The sequence below is a fragment of the Photinus pyralis genome, unplaced genomic scaffold, assembly GCF_008802855.1.
Source record: "Photinus pyralis isolate 1611_PpyrPB1 unplaced genomic scaffold, Ppyr1.3 Ppyr1.4_LG3a, whole genome shotgun sequence".
NCBI lineage: Eukaryota > Metazoa > Arthropoda > Insecta > Coleoptera > Lampyridae > Photinus > Photinus pyralis.
The window spans coordinates 13506442-13527327 of NW_022170509.1; the positions used below are offsets into that span (position 1 = coordinate 13506442).

The 20886-nt window shown below is 36.6% G+C and overlaps 1 protein-coding gene and 1 long non-coding RNA gene across 9 annotated transcripts in view; one reads left to right on the forward strand and one right to left on the reverse strand.

Moving 5' to 3' along the window:
- LOC116165516 (IQ motif and SEC7 domain-containing protein 1) overlaps positions 1-18772 on the reverse strand; it is a 61493-nt gene extending 42721 nt beyond the window's left edge. For 3 of the 8 annotated variants that reach the window (XM_031480030.1, XM_031480020.1, XM_031480026.1), the window contains exon 1: positions 15326-15754. In XM_031480030.1, the coding sequence (XP_031335890.1) occupies positions 15326-15558 (233 nt within the window). In that variant the 5' untranslated portion in view covers positions 15559-15754. Of the gene's footprint in view, positions 1-1185; positions 1216-1447; positions 1524-3332; positions 3447-7474; positions 7619-15325; positions 15755-18664 lie in introns of those variants that run through there. The other 5 variants (XM_031480023.1, XM_031480022.1, XM_031480027.1 and 2 more) reach the window with 5 other exon arrangements.
- On the forward strand, positions 18477-19710 carry LOC116165518. The gene is made up of 3 exons (XR_004144161.1): positions 18477-18611; positions 19282-19435; positions 19482-19710. It is a non-coding gene; the product is annotated as an uncharacterized LOC116165518 (long non-coding RNA).
- The last annotated feature ends 1176 nt before the right edge of the window (positions 19711-20886 follow it).

The window sequence follows — 20886 nt, forward strand, 5'->3', positions numbered from 1 at the left end:
GCTGCTTTAGTTCTGTTTTTTAAACGCTTTAAAGGAGGCGCCACAAATGATATTCATATATAAACGTATGCGCTACCATTCAGCCATTGCAAAATTCTCACACTGAGTGATGAATAGGTTGTTACCTAATTCTACGTGAACTTGATCGTTAAATGTCTACCGCGTAAACGATGTGAACGTAGACTATTTATTGCTACATTATATGTGAAACTCTCGAATTGCGCCAAAACCTCGACTTGAAGGAGCAAGTATCCTTCGAACGTGCGGCTACTTTGTAATATTGCAAAATCTGAACTCTCTTCTGTTTTTCCGCATTGTTTTTGCCTTACAACCAGAACCAATATTTTTCGAAATACCGCAAATTAAAGTATAGAGGAGGGCCGGGGCCGACATTAATTTTTTTAATAGATATAGAAAGTATGCAGGAAAACCTGTAAGTAGGAAATTGATACCAACTTCTTGTTGCAGCAATAAACGGGAAGTTTACTTACACTATCACTTTCCGTCACCTTTAAGACATCAAAAGATAACCCTTCCCTTAGACTGAAGGTTACTCTTGTTCTGTTACGTTCCAAATTTCACTGATAGGAATTGAAACCTTCCGGACGCCTTGTCCGAAAAATCGATATACAGTGAGATATCGAAAAAATTAGCCAAATCAGTTAATATACAGGGTGTTTTTTGACGAATTTTAAAAATTAGGCTTATTTTAGCAGATATAACAATGTATTAAAACAAGTTGTTTGAAATTCAAAATTATGGTAGACTCAATTTTCATACAATTTAGCCTACTTTGATTTTTTCATCAGCATTCAATACTTTTGAACTCACTTTGGCCTGGTATTAAATTATGGGATGTCAGACGAGGTTATGACTATGCAGTTTCTAACGGTTACTATTACTATCGAGTTGTGTACAATTAATTAAAATAGTAGTAATAAAAGAGGTTTCATCTAAAAATCATTTGGATTGAAAGATGTATTCATTTTGAAAATATTACTTTCAAACAACAGTAAATATGGAAAACGCGGCTACGTTTTTTGCGAGCATGTACGACTTTGAAAATTCAAAAATTTTTACACTTTCAAATTTTTCTTGAAATATTGAAAATCAAGAAAGTAAGTTTTTGCATTACTATTTTTAAAACTAGGAATAACTCCGAAAATATACGAAAATTATACTTACATCTTCCATTCGACAAAGAGAGATCTGCGAAATTATGATGAATAGCCTGAGGAAGTCAAATAAATTTAATAAAAAATTGCATTACGGAGAAATTAGGTAACATTTAAATAGATCACCAACCAAGTGAAGCAAATTATTTGTTCTTTAGCCATCGAGGCCATCATAAGAAAATTTAGTAAATATAAATAACATTTTAAATGTTTAAGGTGAGTAGCGAAGAAAGTGTAGTATGAGCGCCTGATAAAATTAAAGTAGCACATACCGCCGCCGCCTGCAATCACCCGTTGTGCACATTCTGTGGACTGATTACCATAAATTGGGGCCGAACAATAGTTACGTTATAATTCCCAATAAAGGGAAAAAAGAGTGATAAAAAATGGGGCGGCGTTTTTGGAAAATATCAGCTTTCACTATACGCGAACCTGAATTGCAACAACGTCACACCGCAACCCACAATACACGAGTGTGTTTTTCATAGCTACCTACAGAAAACAAAGCAATTCGAATTGTTTATAAATAATCGACAACAGATTTTCGTTAAATAAATAATCGACAACAGATTTTCGTTAAATAAAAAGATAATGCAAAAAAGGCAATCTGAGTGTCATTTACTGTGATCTCAACGCTCGACCCATTTAGAATTATTTGAAGTAGGTAAAAGAATTAAAATTGTCAAGCAGATAATAAAGAATGATGATATGGCGATAAGAAAGTGTAATACAAAGGCACTTCGAGGGGCGTAATTTTAGAAATGGCAATTAAATGATCCTAGAATGTTAGCAAAAGTTTATTATATCCACATAAATTTATATCTAATCTTTTGTTCTATAAAAATGATTACATACAGGTGTGATTGGAATTCGGTATGCGTATAACAAATTATGCGCACTCAGCTCGGCATGCGACACCATGTTTTTAAACTTAGGGTAAAAACACACATGATGGTATCATTTGAAAAAGGAATCTGGGGAAATAGTGTAACTTCCCACTTAGTTTATTGTTCATGTCAAATTACTCTGTTAATTTTTTTATTGACCTTGCCCAGTTCCATTAGATTTCAGTTTGTCAAATGCAAGAAAACACTGAGGTATTAATCTAAATTTAACATAATGATCGTTGATTAATCCTTGTAATTAGTAACTAAACTTTTAACAGTGGGGAAGGGATAATGGATATACACAATAATGAAACTCAGAGAGTTACTTCTTCTCTTGTTATTTGTATTTGTTATTTCATGAAATGGTCGGAAGAAAAATTGTCCCAAATCTTCTGTAAGTAAATGTAACGATGATTGCACGACAACAATGTTCCCTATAAGAAAACTGAAGTTGTATGAAGTAATAAAGAGATACAGATCACAGTATGATACAAAAAAGTATACTGTTGATTCTGTATTGGCAGCCCATGGACATTCAATTTTGCGACTGGTCTTAATATTTGCGTAAATAATGTAATTTATTGATTTAGGCGAAACGTTGCAATTAAAATTATTAAATAAATACCTGTTCTCCTGCATTTGACAAACTGAAATCTAATAGAATTGTGCAAGGTCGATCAATAGATTAAGGTGTAATTATACATGACCAGAAAGTACCTATATCTTATAAATATTTAAACAGAAAAAGTCAGCATTGAAAGTGTCTGTTTTAATCTGTGATATGAGTAGGTACTCTAAAACAGTAAATATTGCACGTCACTGGATCTACACAACAGTACAGTAGAACATTCATCTTATATCTTTATTCATAGCACAGCGATATTGAGATGAAGAACTTAGTGGGAAGCTACTTTCCCCCGATTCCTTTTTTAGATGATACGATTCGGTTTTCCGCCTAATCTGTCGCCGAATTAGCGGCCTCCTGTTATAACATACACGAAACGGTAAACCATTCGACTCAGAAAATATAAAAATTACACTTATTTTTCATAACCCATAAATCAGCTCGTTCTTGAATTGCGTTTAACCGCTTTAAAAATACGTTAGGTGTAAACAGATCTACTAGGTTACATCACAGAGTAAGCTCGCGAAGAAGTTATGTATTTATGGTATGTCAACACATTGGTCATACTGCTCTGGATGATCAAAAGTTACAGTATTTGGCGAGGTATTTGGTGGTATTAAGTAGTTACTGAACTGAAAACTTTACCTTCTACGGGCTCTCTTTCTTTTATTTTTTGCATATTCGTGGAGCATAACTAACACAAATGCTTCCTCATCACTGGATGAACTGGACATCTTCACAGTGAACGTCTTGCCGAAAACAACACTAAAGTGTAGCGATGCTGTCGCTCTTTGTCGCCATACTGAGAGTGCAAATGATAATCCACCTTTAGACTCTTGCGGTACCTACTCAGATTGTCCTAATTATCTTATTTACATTTCGTTCCTAATCTTTGGGAAATGAAGTACACGGACACCGTGAGAGTTTCGTGGTTTGTGGTTTTTCAATTGGGAGTTGTGACTCAAGCTAGACGTACTGAATAATCGAAATCGATTTTAAATGAAATAGCTCCTCAATGAAAAGTCAAGAGCTCATCACTTTGAAAATATCAGAAATCTTAATAAAATTTGGAAATATCTAGAAAATTTGTGGGAAATTTTAAAAATTGGGAAAATGGAAAATATATCTAGGAATCCAGAAGAGGCAAAGACTATGAAAGAATTGCAATTTTACGAGCCGAATTTAATACGTTTTTTGAAAAACTAGATTTCGCAAAAAGATTTCTTTTTGATATTTGTTCTGATCGGTACAGCCAGTTATAATTTTTGAATACAAACTATGATCTTGACTAATATGTTGATATTGATATACGTTGATATAAACACCCCTAAATGGGCCTTGTTCGTCCTAATACATTTACCCAAGAAAAATTAATCCAAAAAAATTAAACGCGTGCACGGAAATTTTATTGGCGTTACTCAGTGAAGATTTACCACCCGAAAACTTGGCTCATTAATTAAAAATCTGGATTACTATTTAAAAAACAGTTGTATGACGTCACGGCGCTTAAAACTCATATATAAAATAAAGGCAAAATAAATAAATAAATAAATATTAAAAAAAGTTTTTGACAGTTTTACATCCTTTTATGCCTAATGTATGTACCGGTATCGGTATGTACACTGCCAAAATTCTACTAAAATCATAGTATTTTTGAACTAAGACATTTTTTGACAGTTTTTTTCTAATAAAACCTGGCACAATTTTTGTAGGTTGTACACAAATAAGGTCTTTCCTAGGGTCTTTCGGATAACTTAATAAAAATTTTAGCTATTTGCAAAAAAAAAGTTGGGCGCCCTTGCAGCGTTCAAACATTTTTTTTCAATAACCCGGCTCGTTATTTTTTTCCGTAGGCCTAATATACTCGCATCCAAAATTTGAACAAAATCCGTTATCTCCTAAAATTGAAGACGTATGTACGCACGTACGTACAGGGTCGTCCAAATTGGACACTTTCTTATGGAAACACCTTTTATTTTAAGATATAGCTAAAAATGGACCTAGGTGTCAGGAGCTCAATTTTAAAGAGACAATCACTGGCGCAAACAGATTTCAGCCAACTCTAATTGTTTGCCCGCTAGGTGGCGTTTCTCGAATTTAGTCGTGACTTTCTCATTATTAAAGATAGTGGAAAAATCTTTCCTAAATTTTGATGTAGTGCTTGTTAAATTTATATTAAATATTGCAATAATGCCTATTATCCATTAAACTATTTTTATTGCAGACATCTAGGTTTCCATGGATAACAAAACGGCAGCACTGTTTAAAACGACAATTTCTTGATTATCTGGAAGTGTGTATTAGTTTGAAGTACTTTTAATTTAAAATAAACACAAAAAACAAAGAACGTGAAAACATATGTGAATAAAATAAATCAGTAATATAATATTTATTTTATTTATTATCCCTCAACAGGCTTGCGCCCAATTACAGAGTGACCCGCATAATACTTTTTAGAGGTGCCTCTGCAGAAGGTCTTAAGTTGTTCTATACTACTCCGGTATTTACCTTACGAATTAGGAAAACTGCAGGAAAACCTAATTCGGAGTAGCCGGCAGAATGCTCGATACTGGTCTAAGGTAATTCCCATCTCTGCCACAGATGAAAAATTCACCTCAACCTAAGTTCCTCCGGATGTATAACTCAACGCTCTACCATTGAGCCATAATGCCGAATATATAAATAAATAATTCAGATAACCAAGAAATTGTCGTTTTTTTACAATCGTGCAATCTTTTATTCGCCATGGAAGCCATGTCTGCAATAAAAACATTTTAATATATAAAAAGCAATATTGCAAATAATATTTAATGTAAATATAACACATGATACATCAAATTTTACGCTCTTACCAAAGGCTCCAAACTATGTAGGCGGGTCTGTATCAAAAAAGTGTAATTTAGGATCGTATAAAAAACCAAACACCCTGTACTGAAAAACGACCAATAATGAAAATTTTTTCCAAAAAAATTAAGCAGGTGTGTAGTGTAGATTTTATTGGGGTCATTTAAGGGCGCGTGGTAAACCAGTGGGCAAAAAGGTGTACACTAGAATTCCAAAAGTGTAAAAGAATCCCAGAATCCAAAAAAAATGCCATCGGACTTCCATAACTGCAAATGAATTCAATTTAATTCCAAAAAACATCATTTCCCAAATTTTGAGACTTCTCTCGATGTTCTCCCTTTTAAAATAAGCGCAAAATTAATTAAAAACGCAAACTTCGTGGTGGCGTCATCACAAAAACATTTCGAATCGCTCACGTGACTTTTGCAGGCCTTCAGAAGCAGGTCTGTACGCGGATCTTGGGCCGAAACCACGTCGCGCGACCGCGCTTATCGAAAACCCACGTTTCCATGAATTCCAAAATAATTCCATAAATTCCAAAGGAGTGCCATAAGAATTCCATGAATTCCAAGAGGTTGCACACCAAAATTTCACAGTGGTTTGCCCCTTGTTTAAGGGTTCATATCTTTAAATTTAATATAAATCATAATACTATTGTATAATTAGTAGGTACTCCTTAAATTACGTGAAGTGCAAAATTTTTAAATACTTTTTGCACCTAAATTGGGGGTGTTTGTCGCCATTGCGTTTATCTGCGAAAAACGGGTAAAAATTATTTCCAAAAAAATGACGCATGCGGAAGTGTAAATTCGAGTGTAAATTTTATTAGGGTTAATTAAGGGTTGATATCTGCAGATTTAATATCAATATCAATCATTCAATTAGCGCCCAACCATCTCTAAACTGATCTTGTTCGTTCCCGTTACGTTTACCTACAAAAAACCACGAAAATTCAAAAGTATTTAAAAAATAATGCAGATGTGCCGTGTAATTTAGGGTTATTTAAGGGCTGATATCTGTACGTTTAATATGTATGTAAGTATATTGGGCACTTGGCCTTATCCAAGAATTACTGTTTGGATATTTTAATATCAATCACAATACTCGATACAATTAGTGCCATGGCATGGCAAAATGGCAGATTATAGATTCATAATGTGTTTCATCAGTAACAAGAAAACCAAAAATTTTGGAAATTTTGGACCTAGTAAACGAAACAGTTCTATCTTGGAGGTATTCAGAGAAGAGTTTCTTTTTGAGTCCTCCGCCATCCAATTTTGTTTACCGTTTCTATACGTACCTGCATGCTGCAGAAAGACAAACGAGAAAGAAGTCGAGAATATTAACTGTAAAGATTAGGTACTGGATAAACAAAAAGAAACACACAACATCTGTTGCAAGTAACCCACTTGTGTGAAGTATCATCACACTGTCGACATTTCGTAGTTGAACAAGTAAATAGTATGGAAAAGCTTACTTCACTATATATACCAAAGACATACAAGATCATTAAAAGTATGATTTAAGGGTGGTGCGTGAGCATTACAAACTTACGAGAATTAATTGAATCGACACGGTACACGCGGAATTTCCACTTTTAATACGTAATCAGAAGTATACAGTAGGGTAAACTTTCAAGACAGAGTCGTTATTGATCAGTAGTTTACATAGGTTTAAACTGCAGGGAAGAATACGATATCAAATATGATCAATTTTTTTGCATTTTTATTACGTGCGAGAATGGGCAGGGGTTGTACTAAAATAAATATAAAAATACAGATACCCCATAAAACATTCTTACAATTTCTGTACACACCGATAGAAGTTTTTGTATTGACTGTACCTCCGTAAAGTTCCATGCTTTTAACCTGAGGGGTTGGAAAGCACCACACATCCTAAAGTAGTAAACGTAAATAAATATATGTAAACAAGTGTCACAATACCTATCAAAAAAAGGAATGGTAAATCGCGCTGTCACCTACACTTAGAACTACACGTTCTGTAAGCACTCACGGAAATACCTGAACGCATTTTGTTGTAATCAACCCTGCTAACCGATACTGCATAAAACGTACTCTACGTAATATTACCGACACATGAAACGCGAAACAGGGCGTCGCGCGTGATTGCACTTCATACAGACGCCATCGACGACACCGACGCCACGCGTGCGCCTTTCCACCCCACGTTTTTGGACGGCAAGAAGAGGGTAGCCATCGTTTTTTGCCTCATGGCTCGTATATTACTGGTGCCGTAGATTCTTCGGAATACATCACAAATTGCGCACAATCACTTCGCATTTTTCTATAATGTGCCAATGAAAATTGCGTAGCTCTTATTTTCAGAACGGAACATTTATTAAAACACCCCCAGCTATACTTCGAAAACAAAGCATATTTGTGTAAATTCCATTGGCGGCAGTTGACCCCAAATTGAAACTACCCTGGCTCCACCATATATTTGGAGTTTTTTTTAATGAAAGATGTGCGAAAATTTTATTACGGCTATTTAGGAGTTAATATGTGTAAGATAAGAACAGTCGTCCTAATTTGCACTCGCCCCTGTTTGCTGTGTATATATTTAGAAAGAAAAACTTCTTCAAAACAAAAAATCGAGAGTATACTTGTAAACTTTATTTTAAGGGTTGATTTCTGTAGGTTTCATATATGTCCAAATCTTTGAAACTTAGTTTATATAAACTTCCCTAATTTAAACTTATCCGTCCATATTCCCCTACTGCAACTTATATTTAGGAAAATCGACATCATATCTTGTTCTCCGGTTATTAAGGGTGGATGGTTTTAGATGTGTCACCCGGTACGCCGGCTGAATTTGTCATTAAGAGAAGTCGAAGAAAAACCTTGAATTATTGCGTAGGTTGTTTTAATTGTGTCATGTTTAAATTTGTGTATGTGTTACCTAGGCATGTTTTTAATGTTTCTGCAACAGTGTCCTCAAACTTTCTGCAAGTACCACGAGCTGTGTGCTACCCGATAGCTTATATACGGGAACGCCAGGATGATGCCTCGCAAAATGAGTTTGAGATTTTTAGCGCATTTTTGCAAATTTATTTGTAAAAAGTAGCTTTTAATCTCACTTTGGCTGGCTGGCTGGCTGGATGGCTGGCTGGCAGCAAATGTGGGCGCGTAGAAGAACTCTTGTAGAAAGGCAACGGGTGTACGTGTATCTACAAGGCCGTGAAATTTGTCAACCTTAGGGACATGGCTACATGATGTGGGGTTGGCGACATCTGGGCGTCATCCTCGAGCGTAGTATACTAACGTGAAGTTTTTCAGTTTTTTCCTATCTTCTACTACAGTTTTGGTCCGATTCTTTTGAAATTGGTGTCGTCGGAAAGATGTTGTAAACGCGCACAACTCCTGCGTGGCGGAATTTTGTTTTTTGTCCTAGGGGCGAAATTAACGACTTTTTGCGAAGCGCGCGCGCGTCTTCGAGAAGTAGTCAACTTCGGGCGCCTTTTACCTTCCGTTGCGAACTCACGCGGTTTAACGTTTCGTAAATCTCGAATCGCTGTCTCTCTTTCTCGTGCCGCCAATAGAAGTGAATTGCGAGTGAACGGGACGTCGGAAGTGGGTACCGTCAAAGGGAATGTGGTAGCCCGCGACACGATCTTACTGATGGTGTAGTCAAATCTTCAACCGCGAATGGCGGGTGAACGGGACGTCGGAAGTGGGTACCGCCAAAGAGAATGTGGTAGCCTCCGACACGATCTTCCTGATGGTGGAGTCAAATCTTCAAACGCGAATTGCGGGTGAACGGAACGTCGGAAGTGGGTACCGCCAAGGGAATGTGGTAGCCCCCGACACGATCTTACTGATGGTGGAGTCAAAACTTTAAAAGCGAATTGCGGGTGCACGCGGAAAGTGGGAAGCGGTTAGTGAATGTAGTAGCCTTTGACAAGATCTGTTATTGATGGTTGAGTCGAAAGTGGCTAATAGAATACTGATCTGCCACACAAAAATGCGCTGAAGTCCCTTCGATCTCAAACGAGGACTTTGATAGGTAATTTTTTAGAATTACTTTCTTGGAACAAAGTGAACTTAACAAGCCCTCCGGAGGTTGCCATGTTTGCCAATGCACAGCAAAACCATTACGAACTGCAGTCACTGATCGGTCGGCTGGGAGCATATTTGAAACGGTAACCGCGTGATCCCAGTTTAATCACGATTGAATGTGTGTCATAATGGTCTAGCTAGTGGCAAGGATTTCTAACTTTTGAACTAGTAGCCCAATTTTGGAACTGTTTGAAATTATGGATTCTACAGGACACATTCTATAAGAAAAATTTTTTTCCGGGTCGATCTGAGACAATTTTTTTTGAGGGCCTCAAAAAAAGGCAGTGTATAACCTTCCTTTTTTACCAAAAATCGACTACACCAAAATTTCTCGGGAAAACACTTTTTCTTATTAATTTTGGTGCGTAGAATCCAAACAATTCGTACTTTTTCGATCAGACTTCTCAATCAAAAGTTATAGACTAGAAACCAATTTCGAAAGAAAATTCAAAGGGCTGTAACTTTTGAACTAGTACCCCAATCTTGGAACTGTTTGAAATTATGGATTCTACAGGCCACATTCTATAAGAAAATTTTTTTTCCGGGTCGATCTGAGACAATTTTTGTTCCGCTCCTCAAAAAAAGGCAGTGTACAACCTTCCTTTTTTACCAAAAATCGACTGCACCAAAATTTCTCGGGAAAACACTTTTTCTTATTAATTGTGGTGCGTAGAATCCAAAATAATTCGTACTTTTTCGATCAGACTTCTCAATAAAAAGTTTTAGACTAGAAACTAGGGAATGCAATACCGGGATCCCGCAGCATTTTTGCGAGATTAATCCCGCACATAAATGGAGCGGGATCCCGCGGGTTTTGCGGGACTGGGGAATTTGTCGACCAAGGGGACGACTCTGTTTACTTTGTTAATGAAACTGATAACGGCGAATTATTTTTTAAATAATTGTTAAACTTTTTTCGTTAAAAATGTACTATGATTTTTGAGGCACTTTAGAAGACTTTTGTGCTTTACAGGTAAGGTTTTTTTGAGTTCTAAGTTAGGCCGAAGGTACTTTTTTGTTAAATATTGTGATAATTAGCGATTTATTTTAATACAGAAGTTAACCGCACAGAATTGCTTATTTGCCAATTTATTTAAAGTTTTGCGGGATCCCGCAAATACCGGGATCCCGCGGGATTAACATCTAACAATCCCGCAAATACCGGGATTGAGATTTTGCTGCGGGATTGCATTCTCTACTCGTTTCCTTAATTCATCGCTCCCTTTTCCTTGGGTCGCTTGCCCCTTGCACGTTCCACGTGGCTACCCTCATGCTGCTGTCTCCTTCTGTATCTTGGCTCCTATCCTGGTTTTCTCTTCTCCCCCTTTTTCCGGACACCATGCTCAGACTGTATTCGTTGGGGAGAGTTTTTTTTTCATAAAAATGCGTATCCTAATTCAGCGGAGTTTTAGAAAATCTTAAATAAAAGGAAAACCATTACAGATAGGTGTAGGGAATGTATATGTGATCGATGTAGGATTTTTTCCACATTTGAAAGTGCAAAAAGTGCTCCCCATGTTAGGTTAGAGGGTTTATAATGATACCAATCAAAAGAACACGAAACGACCAAGAAATTGTCGTTTTAGATAATCCTGCCATCTTTTGTCCACTATATAAACCTAGAAGTCTGCTATAAATATATGTTGATGTATAAAATGCATCATTGGTAATAATATTATATATGTATAAATATAACAAATTATACTTGAAAATTTAGGAAATTTTATTTAGGATCTTTTCAAAAGCTCCAAAATCTCGTCCAAAATACATGTATACAGATCAATTTAATAATAAGTAAGTTATGGGGCATTATACAAAACGACTAAATTCGAAAAACGCCCCCTAGCGGCCAAACGAATTCTGTGTGCATTATCTTTTTAAAATTGAGCTCCATCCACCGAGCTCCATTTTTTCTATCTTTTAAAATAAAGGGGGTTCCATAAGAAAGTGTCCAATTTGGACCACCCTGTACACTGTACAGGCCTAAATTTTCCAGAAAAAAACTCTGTCGCGGCGTGTATCCATGCAAGTATTGTAACGTAGACATTTTATTTGTAAACCTTTATGATCCTCTTTGTCCCCGAGCTCGTCCTCTATAAAATCACGAATTTGTATTTCACTTAACCTCGAGACTTATCCTGAGATCACTAACCGAGTAGAAATTCATTTCCGTACATTCCTGTTCCCGGATTATTCGGGCAAATCAAAGACCTGAATTACTGGTCCGTTTACTTTCCATTCATTAATTTAATTATTCTCACCAGACCTATTTAGTTTTGATTTCATTGCCCATCTTTCTTGTGTGTATTATCGGTAACGTCAATTCTGCTAGGGTATATAAACCTGCGCACTTCACGCTACATAGTATTGCATTCACCTTTTGGGTTTGTGCTTAGGTCGGCAGACCTGACCCACTACTATTTTACAGTGTATTTGTTTAAAGCTCTGTATTGTCAGATTTTTCAAAAATTCAATTGTACTGTGGAAGCAATATAAGACGAAGATACAAAAATCTTCTATTTTAGGGGAATTTTTCGAAAGAAATACCCCGTATGTAATGGATTTATCCGTCCGTCTGTTCCTCGTCTAGCTCGAGAACGAAAAGAGATAGCGATATGAAACCTTCTCCAATCAATTTCTACGAGCTCAAGGACGAGGGCTATTGAATATAAGTCGGATTAAAAGTCGTGTTTCCGAATGGGAGCTGAGGATCAAAAAATGCCCCTACTGAAAATCGTATGCCCGCCTTTTCCTGACCAGAGGTTCCTGACTAAGGTTGCCTAGCCCGTATGGCGCTGTTAAGTTGAAACTGTACTGTGGTGCTAAGGGTCCCTGGTTCGAATCCGGGTTCGGGCATGGATATTTTTAAATGTATAGTGGGTTGGGTCGGTAGAGCAGCCTCGTCTGAAACCCCGCCCACTCAAAAATAAAGGCAAATAAATCAATAACAAAAAAATAAAATAAATAAAATTCGTAATTTAATTGAAATGCTTAAAACTAATCCATCCTTTGAGCTCTGGCCGGCTTACCCTAAGGCAATACCGCAGCACACTCGACCACACCTTACAGTATCCAACGAGGTATCCAAGATAGAGAATCGTCTTTTATTATACACCTTGGTCGTGATCCAGCTTTCCTTAGACCAAGAAATCTTCCTGAATGTTCCGTTGTTGCTAGAGTCGAGTACAATACTGCAGATTTTTCAATGTCTCTAATATTAAAAAGTTTGGGCTCTATGAAACTTTATAAAAAACGTCAAATGTAGGTACAACATACATTATTATGACTTGCTTTTTGAATAAACAAATAATAATTAGCTACCGCTGAAATGTATGATATAATACTTAATATTAAGTAATTACCAAAGAAAATACCCACATTAAAAAATCCCCAGAAAAAATGTCAGGCTATTTTGTGAATTTCAATAACATGGATATCTTTGGCGCAGATAACCTTTTCAGTAATGTCCCCCTCGGGGAAACAAAATACGCAATCCAGTCATTGTCCTCCAAGAAAAATATTCAACAAAAAACGAACACGTCGCCACCAATATGCTACTATCAGAAGATCGATCAGATAAGTTATTCCTTATCGAAATAGGTGTACCACAGGATTCGATGGGAAGTAAAAGCTCTAGAGTCAGAAAGGCCCTTGAAGTACATATCAACATTTTTGATATTTGGGTTGACAGGAAGAAGTTAATGCACTTGCACAAGCGCGTACTTCCTATCGGCAATTATCTTATCAGGTGCAGTAGCGCAATGACCAAATAATAAATGTAAACGATTGTACTACTGATTTCCATTAATTTCTATTTCTATAGGTCAACGAGGGCAAATGATTCATGACTAGAACTATGTACAACGTAATTCTCTATACCCACATTAAGTATAAGTCGATGGAGGAATTCAAATTTTGCTCTTATCTAAAACCGATTACCACAAATCGAATCGAAAGAACCGAGAGCAGCATTGAGCATTGTGGAACACCTACTAACATTCCTTTAACTAAAAGCAAAGTAATCGCTGAACCTCGGGCGGTCAGCTTAATTTACATTAGAATGGTGTAACAAAACGACAGGACAATATCAACATTTGAAGTATAGTCCAAGAACTCGGGGGTGTGCAATGCATTGCCGCAATAAATGTCCGCATGTTCGGAATCGTATCACCACTTACCCTTTTCGTGACAGCTCGGCTGCACTAGTGTCAAATCGAAAATCTGCCTCTCAACCCCTAAACTATTATGTACGACACGCCTATGTGTATAGTTGGGTAAGATCCACTAGAATAATACCCAAGATAAGGAAGCGAAAAACCACCCACGCATTAAGAAAAATAATACACACTAAGATTTTATTGTCAACAAATTCGGTCAGCGGTACAGTACAACCAGTTTAACTTCTCAACAGAAAAAGACAGTACCTAAAACAAAACCAGAAATAAGAATTAAAGTACATACCTACAATCGGATAACAAAAGTGCGAGTAATGGAATTTGAAGCGTCACGATAAAAAAAGGAAAAAAATGGCAAGATGAACTTTAGGCATGAACTAACTACCTACCTACTCTTAGATTAAAGCTTTTTGTAAAGCCCTTTTGGTTGATGATTTCGTGACAAAAAAATACGACGTAAACACACTCAAATCGATGAGTCTACCATTTGGTTTGCTATGTATAACCATCTAAATTCTATGGAAATTTTGGGATCCCTATCCATCTTGCGAAACAAGTAAATGTGAGTGAGTCAAGCTCGGAGTCAAGCTACTCACTCAGATAAACATGCCCGTACCACGCCCTGTAGAAGAGTCATATTACCAATTTTTTGTTTGCTTCGTCTTTGAAGTTGCTTTTCAATGCATTACCCTGTATATACATGCCATACACGATATATATTTTAAATGTGCTATAAACCACCAACGTGGTCTATGAAAAATATTGTTGAAAATCTCCCCCCCCCCCCCCCCCCCCATCAGCAATTTTCGATCGACACCCCTCACTTCTGTCCTAATCAGAGAAAATGCCATTTTCGTTATCTGCTACAGTTTGTATAAAGGTAACTTCAACGTAGTTTGCTTATCACAGTTAGAAAACAATAATTTGGATGACTAACCGCTAGTACAACACACGAGATCTGGGGTAGTTACTCACCCCCCCCCCCCTTTAAGACAACATCGTATTGTTCACGTTATGTACGTGGAAAGTACGATACGCAAGGGCGATTTTTGCGAATAATGTTTTGTTTTTTAACCTGCAATTTTTCATTAATTAATCGAGAGTACAGCGAAACCGGAAGTGGGTAAATTATAATATAAAAGAATCTCACGGTAACCGGAATCTAATAAGTTAAGAGTAAAAATTTGAAATAATTAACCGACGCTAATTTACGCAAGTTCTCGTGAACTCTCTTGATCGAATAAGCAGATGTTAGTAAATACGCTTAGCAGAGCGTGATTTTAATTTAATTTAAAAATAGACTAATTAAATGAACGGGTGTCTAATAGATACCATTGGATGCACAAGAAGTCAACATTAAGCCATATCAAATGCTTTTAATTTAATTAATGCCACAAGCACTTCGGCTCGTCTTTTTTATTGGATTATCGAAGATTTTGGTATTCTACAAATATGTGCACTATTTTTATTTCTCTTACCCCACCGAACTAAAATTACGAATGAACGTAAATGGGGTCCTTTATTTTATTTGTTCTTTTCCTACCTTTCATCCTGAAGACGTTTCAGTTCGACCATCTCCAATTCAAAACGAAGATTGCTGACTTCGCACAACAAAAGATCTCTTTCGCTGGCCACCCCATCGAGTTCTCGTTTTAGCCTAAGTATCTGGTCGTGCTGTTCGCGAATATGCAAATCTTTTTGTACTAAAAGAGCATTTAAGTCAATATCGCCTCCAGCCATTTCGGCTCTCCCACTGTTATTGTTATATTCGCACATTATTAGGCATTAATTAGGGCACTAACCACATTTTTTTATCAAGGAACATTATTCAATGCGAGTTTTATAAATGTCAACGGAAGTCGTACTACGAATTATCGTAATTTAATATCAGCTGCTTTTTCATTAATATTGCCGCACTTTAAAGCACATACACACAGTCGTGAACTCACATTACGCCATCTTACTTTTAGTTCTTTCAACGGTTACCAGGTGTTTCAAAAGATTTGGCGCCACCGCAACGCAACCCTTCGTCTTGCACACATTTCATTTAAACGGGAGCATCGAACTTATTATCTCACGGTGTAACGGTTCTCCTTTTTATTAGATATTTACATTATTTATAAATCATAAACCATAATAGTCAACGAACCTTTACACAAAATTCGCATATACCTATTCACTATAATCTGTTTCGTATACAGAGCGAAATTACGGACACGTTAAACATTCAAAATCGGTTTAGTTAACGATTTCTGCCCGGAATGTACTATCTTTAGCGAAAATACTAACGACGTGCGGGGGATCGAAATGTCACGAAAGACTATAAATTGCAGGCAAATTTGTTCTACTTTATTATCGGAATGTACACAGGTATTATTATCAGAAGCTCCGTTGTACCTGGGGACGGGGGTGTACAAGGTACTCATGGTCACGACAATATGTTTTCTGGGTGCAAAAGATTACACCAAACTCAGAGGCGACCCAGACAGTTTTTGAGCATTTCTGTTTTGATCTTGTTCGAGCATTTCCTATCTCGACATGGCGCACAATTGGGGTGGAGGGGACGCGAGCGAGAAACGGCGATCTTAATTTTGCACCCGGAAATTTTTGTACACAAACCCGAACTCGCGAACTTTTTTAAAAATTCGGAAAGCATTCACAAACTTAAGGACAACTTGGAATCATTTAATATGATTGAAACCCCTAGGTAGGGTCAAAATGTAGAGCAACTTTCAGCATTGAAATTGGTACGAGTAGATGGGCTTGCTGTACAAGTTTTTGTGACGTTATTTTTACAATATATTATGCGAACATCTTATTTACAGTGAGAATTTTGAACACCAAATGCGAGCTAAGCAGTACCTAAACCTCTCAAATTTCAATTGTTGTATGTTTATTACAAATTGGACGGGCCCATGTATTTTACATTGTTAAAAAAAGCCTTCCAGTATGTCAACAAACCATTGGTTATAGTAGGGGAGATCAAAACAAATATTTTCTTCAAATAAATTGATGTTTCAAAACGCATCGATTAAGAGCTACGCCATTAATTAAAAGTCGCAAAATTTACATTTCTTCTTTGAATAATAATAATAATTCTCAGCGAAACAACCCACTCGTATACAACCGAAGCGCAAAAACCTTAACAGCACCACAGGCTCACAAAATACTGCAATATCTCCACCAAAAACCCAAGCAACCTCACAAATACAACCTCAAGAACAAAGAAACACCATAAATACAAGTAAGGCAACATGCACCACAAAGACAGGTCCACCCAATAAAGTTACACGTCCTAGCACAGTTAAAAAACACAAAACTCCTTCTTCACAGAAACACACCACGTTATCACAACCCACTCGTACTCAACCCAAACGCAACAATCTTAACAGCACTACAGGCTCACAAAATACTGTAATGTCTCCACCAATAACCCAAGCAACCACACAAATACAACCTCAAGAACAAAGAAACACAATAAATACAAGTAAGGCAACATGCACCACAAAGACAGGTCCACCCAATAAAATCACAGAAACACACCACGTTATCACAACCCACTGATCGTATTCAACCCAAACGCAAAGCCAAAGAAACACTTACACAATAAACTCCATTTAATAAAATTACAGGAATTATTATAATGATTTTTTTGTTTGATTTGTTTTCCTCTTTCCTGATAGCGTTGGCTATTGTGCCCATCAATAGCTATGTTGGTAAGTATGAAATACATACTATCTCTAGATTTCCAATGTGAGGGTGTGAATTTTTATTTTATTTATTTATTTCTTTTATTTTTTTTAGGACCCTACATAACTTCACCAGACACAGACACAGACACTAATCGTTACTTGATTACTAGACCTGAGTTCTCACAAGATACACCGACCATAATAATATTTTTATTCCATGGACCGTGGTAGGTATAGGATATGTGAAATACACATAATTACTGACAGACAAATAATATCACAGTTAAGCATGTTCAAGGAACTCTTTGATATTGTAAAAACAGTGATTATTTAAGTATAGAAGTAATCTCTTATTAAAGTTATTTAGTGTATTGCAGCATTTAATTTGTTCGGGTAATTTGTTAAACATTTTTACTCCCAGTACAAAGGGTGAGCTCAAGCCAATGTGTAACAACGTGATTGAAGTTTTCGTTTGCACCCTGGTTTAGGGTTAGAGCTCCATCTTTTCCTCTTTTACAGTTGCCGAGAAAAAAAATAAAACAATAAACGCAATTCTAGCCGTCAGAATAGGAGGAAGAAAGCTAGATGATCCTACAGGAACAAATTTGCCCATCATATATGGACTGGCGCTACCTCGACCCGATGAAAGACTATCAAAGTTACCTCAATGTGGATAAGAAAAAGCCACTAATTCCACCCCTGAGGCATCTCTGAAGAAGAAGGGTTGGACTGACAGAATTTGATGTAAGTACTTATTTGATTTTGAATTTTAACCATTGGAATTTCTGAATGCTATTAGTTCAACTGCAATGTATTTCAAACAGTTTGGTACAATGCGACCTTTAATCAACTACCTATTGTCTAATCGTTTATTCATTCCTTGAACCTTGCGGTTCTGAATTCTCCATCCACACAGTAATTAGGTTTTGTATAAATTTTGCCAAGTGTAATATATTCGTAGTATGAAAAAAACCGTACGCATGCGTAGTTGTCATCCATCAATGAGTGGGATAAATTTTGTGGTGTATAATTTGTGCCCTAATTTAAACAATAAATAATAAATACCCAATAATCCGAATTACACTGCTTTTGTGAGTGTTTTGTGAATAAATGCACCCCAAGGAGTAAACTGTGCAGGTACAATTTATTTATGACATTCTACAATTTTTAATATTATGTTCTGTACCTACATGTTTCCTTCAGTCTTGCAGTCACTGCCACTTGTTTTTACTGGAACGTCATAGACATAAACATCATCATTCATCATTACTACTCATCTTTCATTGCTATACAACTTAGAGAAAATTAACTTAAAAGTATTCAATATGCACCCTTTTGTCTTACAAAGACAACTCGTGGGGAACAGTTTTGTTGAAATGTTGCATAGTGGTGGATTATATAACTTTAATCAAAATAAATAAACTCTCTAGCCATCCGATAATTGTCTAATGGTAGCACACAAGGTAAAAATTGAACTTGTCAATAGTCACACATCTCGGGTAATGTTGAGTGCATTTCAACACGTCTACTAACATTGGCATATTTAACATGTTTCACATTGTGACTATTCTGTATTGCACGAAGTAGGTAAACTTGGTACCAGAAGGAATATATTTAGACCCAAACATTGAACAGTATTGTCTTTTACGTCACATTTCACCAAAGTATCCAAGCAGTATTGTAGGCCTGCTGGTTATGTTTGAAAAATTGGGACCTTTCTTACCATATGAACAATAACAAATCGTAACTAATGCCTGTACAGAATGAAAGCAGCAATAACGATTTGACTCATATTGTTTATATGCAGGAACCATTCCACAACAAACTGGATCATAATGGAGCTTTCGCATAGTCTAACATTGAACGAAGAAGCATTGGCACAAGTTCCAGCAGCAAAGAGGCCGGTATTTGTATTTGAATGGCTTCGATTTTTAGATAAAGTATTAATTGCAGCTCAAAAGGTAGGCGTGTTTTTACTTCTGTATTCCGTTGAAACTTTGTTTTTAGAATGATATTAAGGGTTGCCAAAAGAAATTAGTGGAGCAATTAACAAGTCACATTCAAGAGTCACCTGGACCGCCCACAAGGAAGTTAATTGCCAGATCGTTGGCTACACTTTTTTCTGTTGGCGATACATTCCTTCTATTCGACACTGTCAATAAGTGCAATGAGATATTAAAGAACAAGGACGACTCGCCTAGTTTTTTACCTACCAAATTGTAAGTATACGAGATTGTACCTCTTTCCAAGTGTAAAAACCCATTTCGATGATTTTTTCTACAGGCAACGATAAGCTTATACCGGCACAAGTTTAATTCGTCTTAGGGTTCAGATCTTTGCACTGAGACTTTGGCACAATGAATGAAAGTAAAAGTATATTATAGTGTTTTGTCGCTTGTTTTGATCTGTTCTGTAAACAGTTTTCTTACTGCTGCAACTTTTGAAGATAGGTGCTAGAGCTGGAGGACAGGTAAATCCACCTGGTTGTATAGAAATATGAATACTAATTTCGTTTTTAATATTGGTCAGGATTAGAACTGACTGATTTTGGTCTCTTCTATTTCCCTTGAGTGGTATATCTCGTCTGGTCTGTGGTGACCTTGTCTGTCTTTCTTTACTCGAAGGTAATACCTCTGTGAAGTTAGCAATATCCAGTCAGCAATAGACTTTGCATTCTCTAAGATTTATGCAAATAAATAAACACTTTTATCATCAACTAATAGTTCTTACTTTTCCTTGTGTTTAAAATAACAAGCGCTCTAAATTATTTCGAATTTACTCACTATGTCATCGACATTTACACATACATTCACATTCTAAACATAAAATAAGCTTGTAACAAATATATATCATGTACACAGAATATTACCCGTCTGTGTGGCTCAGTGGGCTACATAGCCGGGAGGTCAGGTGTTCGAACCTGGGCTGAGGTGAATTTTTCATGTGTAGCAGAGATGGGAATTTCCTTAGATCAGTTTCGAGCATTTTGCCGGCTACTCCGAATTAGGTTTTCCGGCAGTTTTCCTAATTCGTAAGGTAAATAGGAGTAGTATAGAACAACTTAAGACCTTCTGCAGGGGCACCTCTAAAAGGTATTATGCGGGTCACTCTGTAATTTGGCGAAAGCCTGTTGAGGGCCCAGAACAAGAGAGGGACAAATAAATTACATTGTACACAGACGAACGGACAGACAGAAAGTCCTGGGTCATGGAAAATTTAATCAGTTCTTCCTTGGGTTTCGTGACCCTGTGCCACTTTTTTATGAAACTTTTAATACCGCAAACAGAACCATTTTACGTGCGTTTGTTTACGAGATGCGACGCTAAAAACTGCCTATTTTAGATATTTTGACTTATAATCCAGTGGCGTGGTCAAAAAAAGGTTTTTGCCACCGTTTTTTAGATTTGACCCA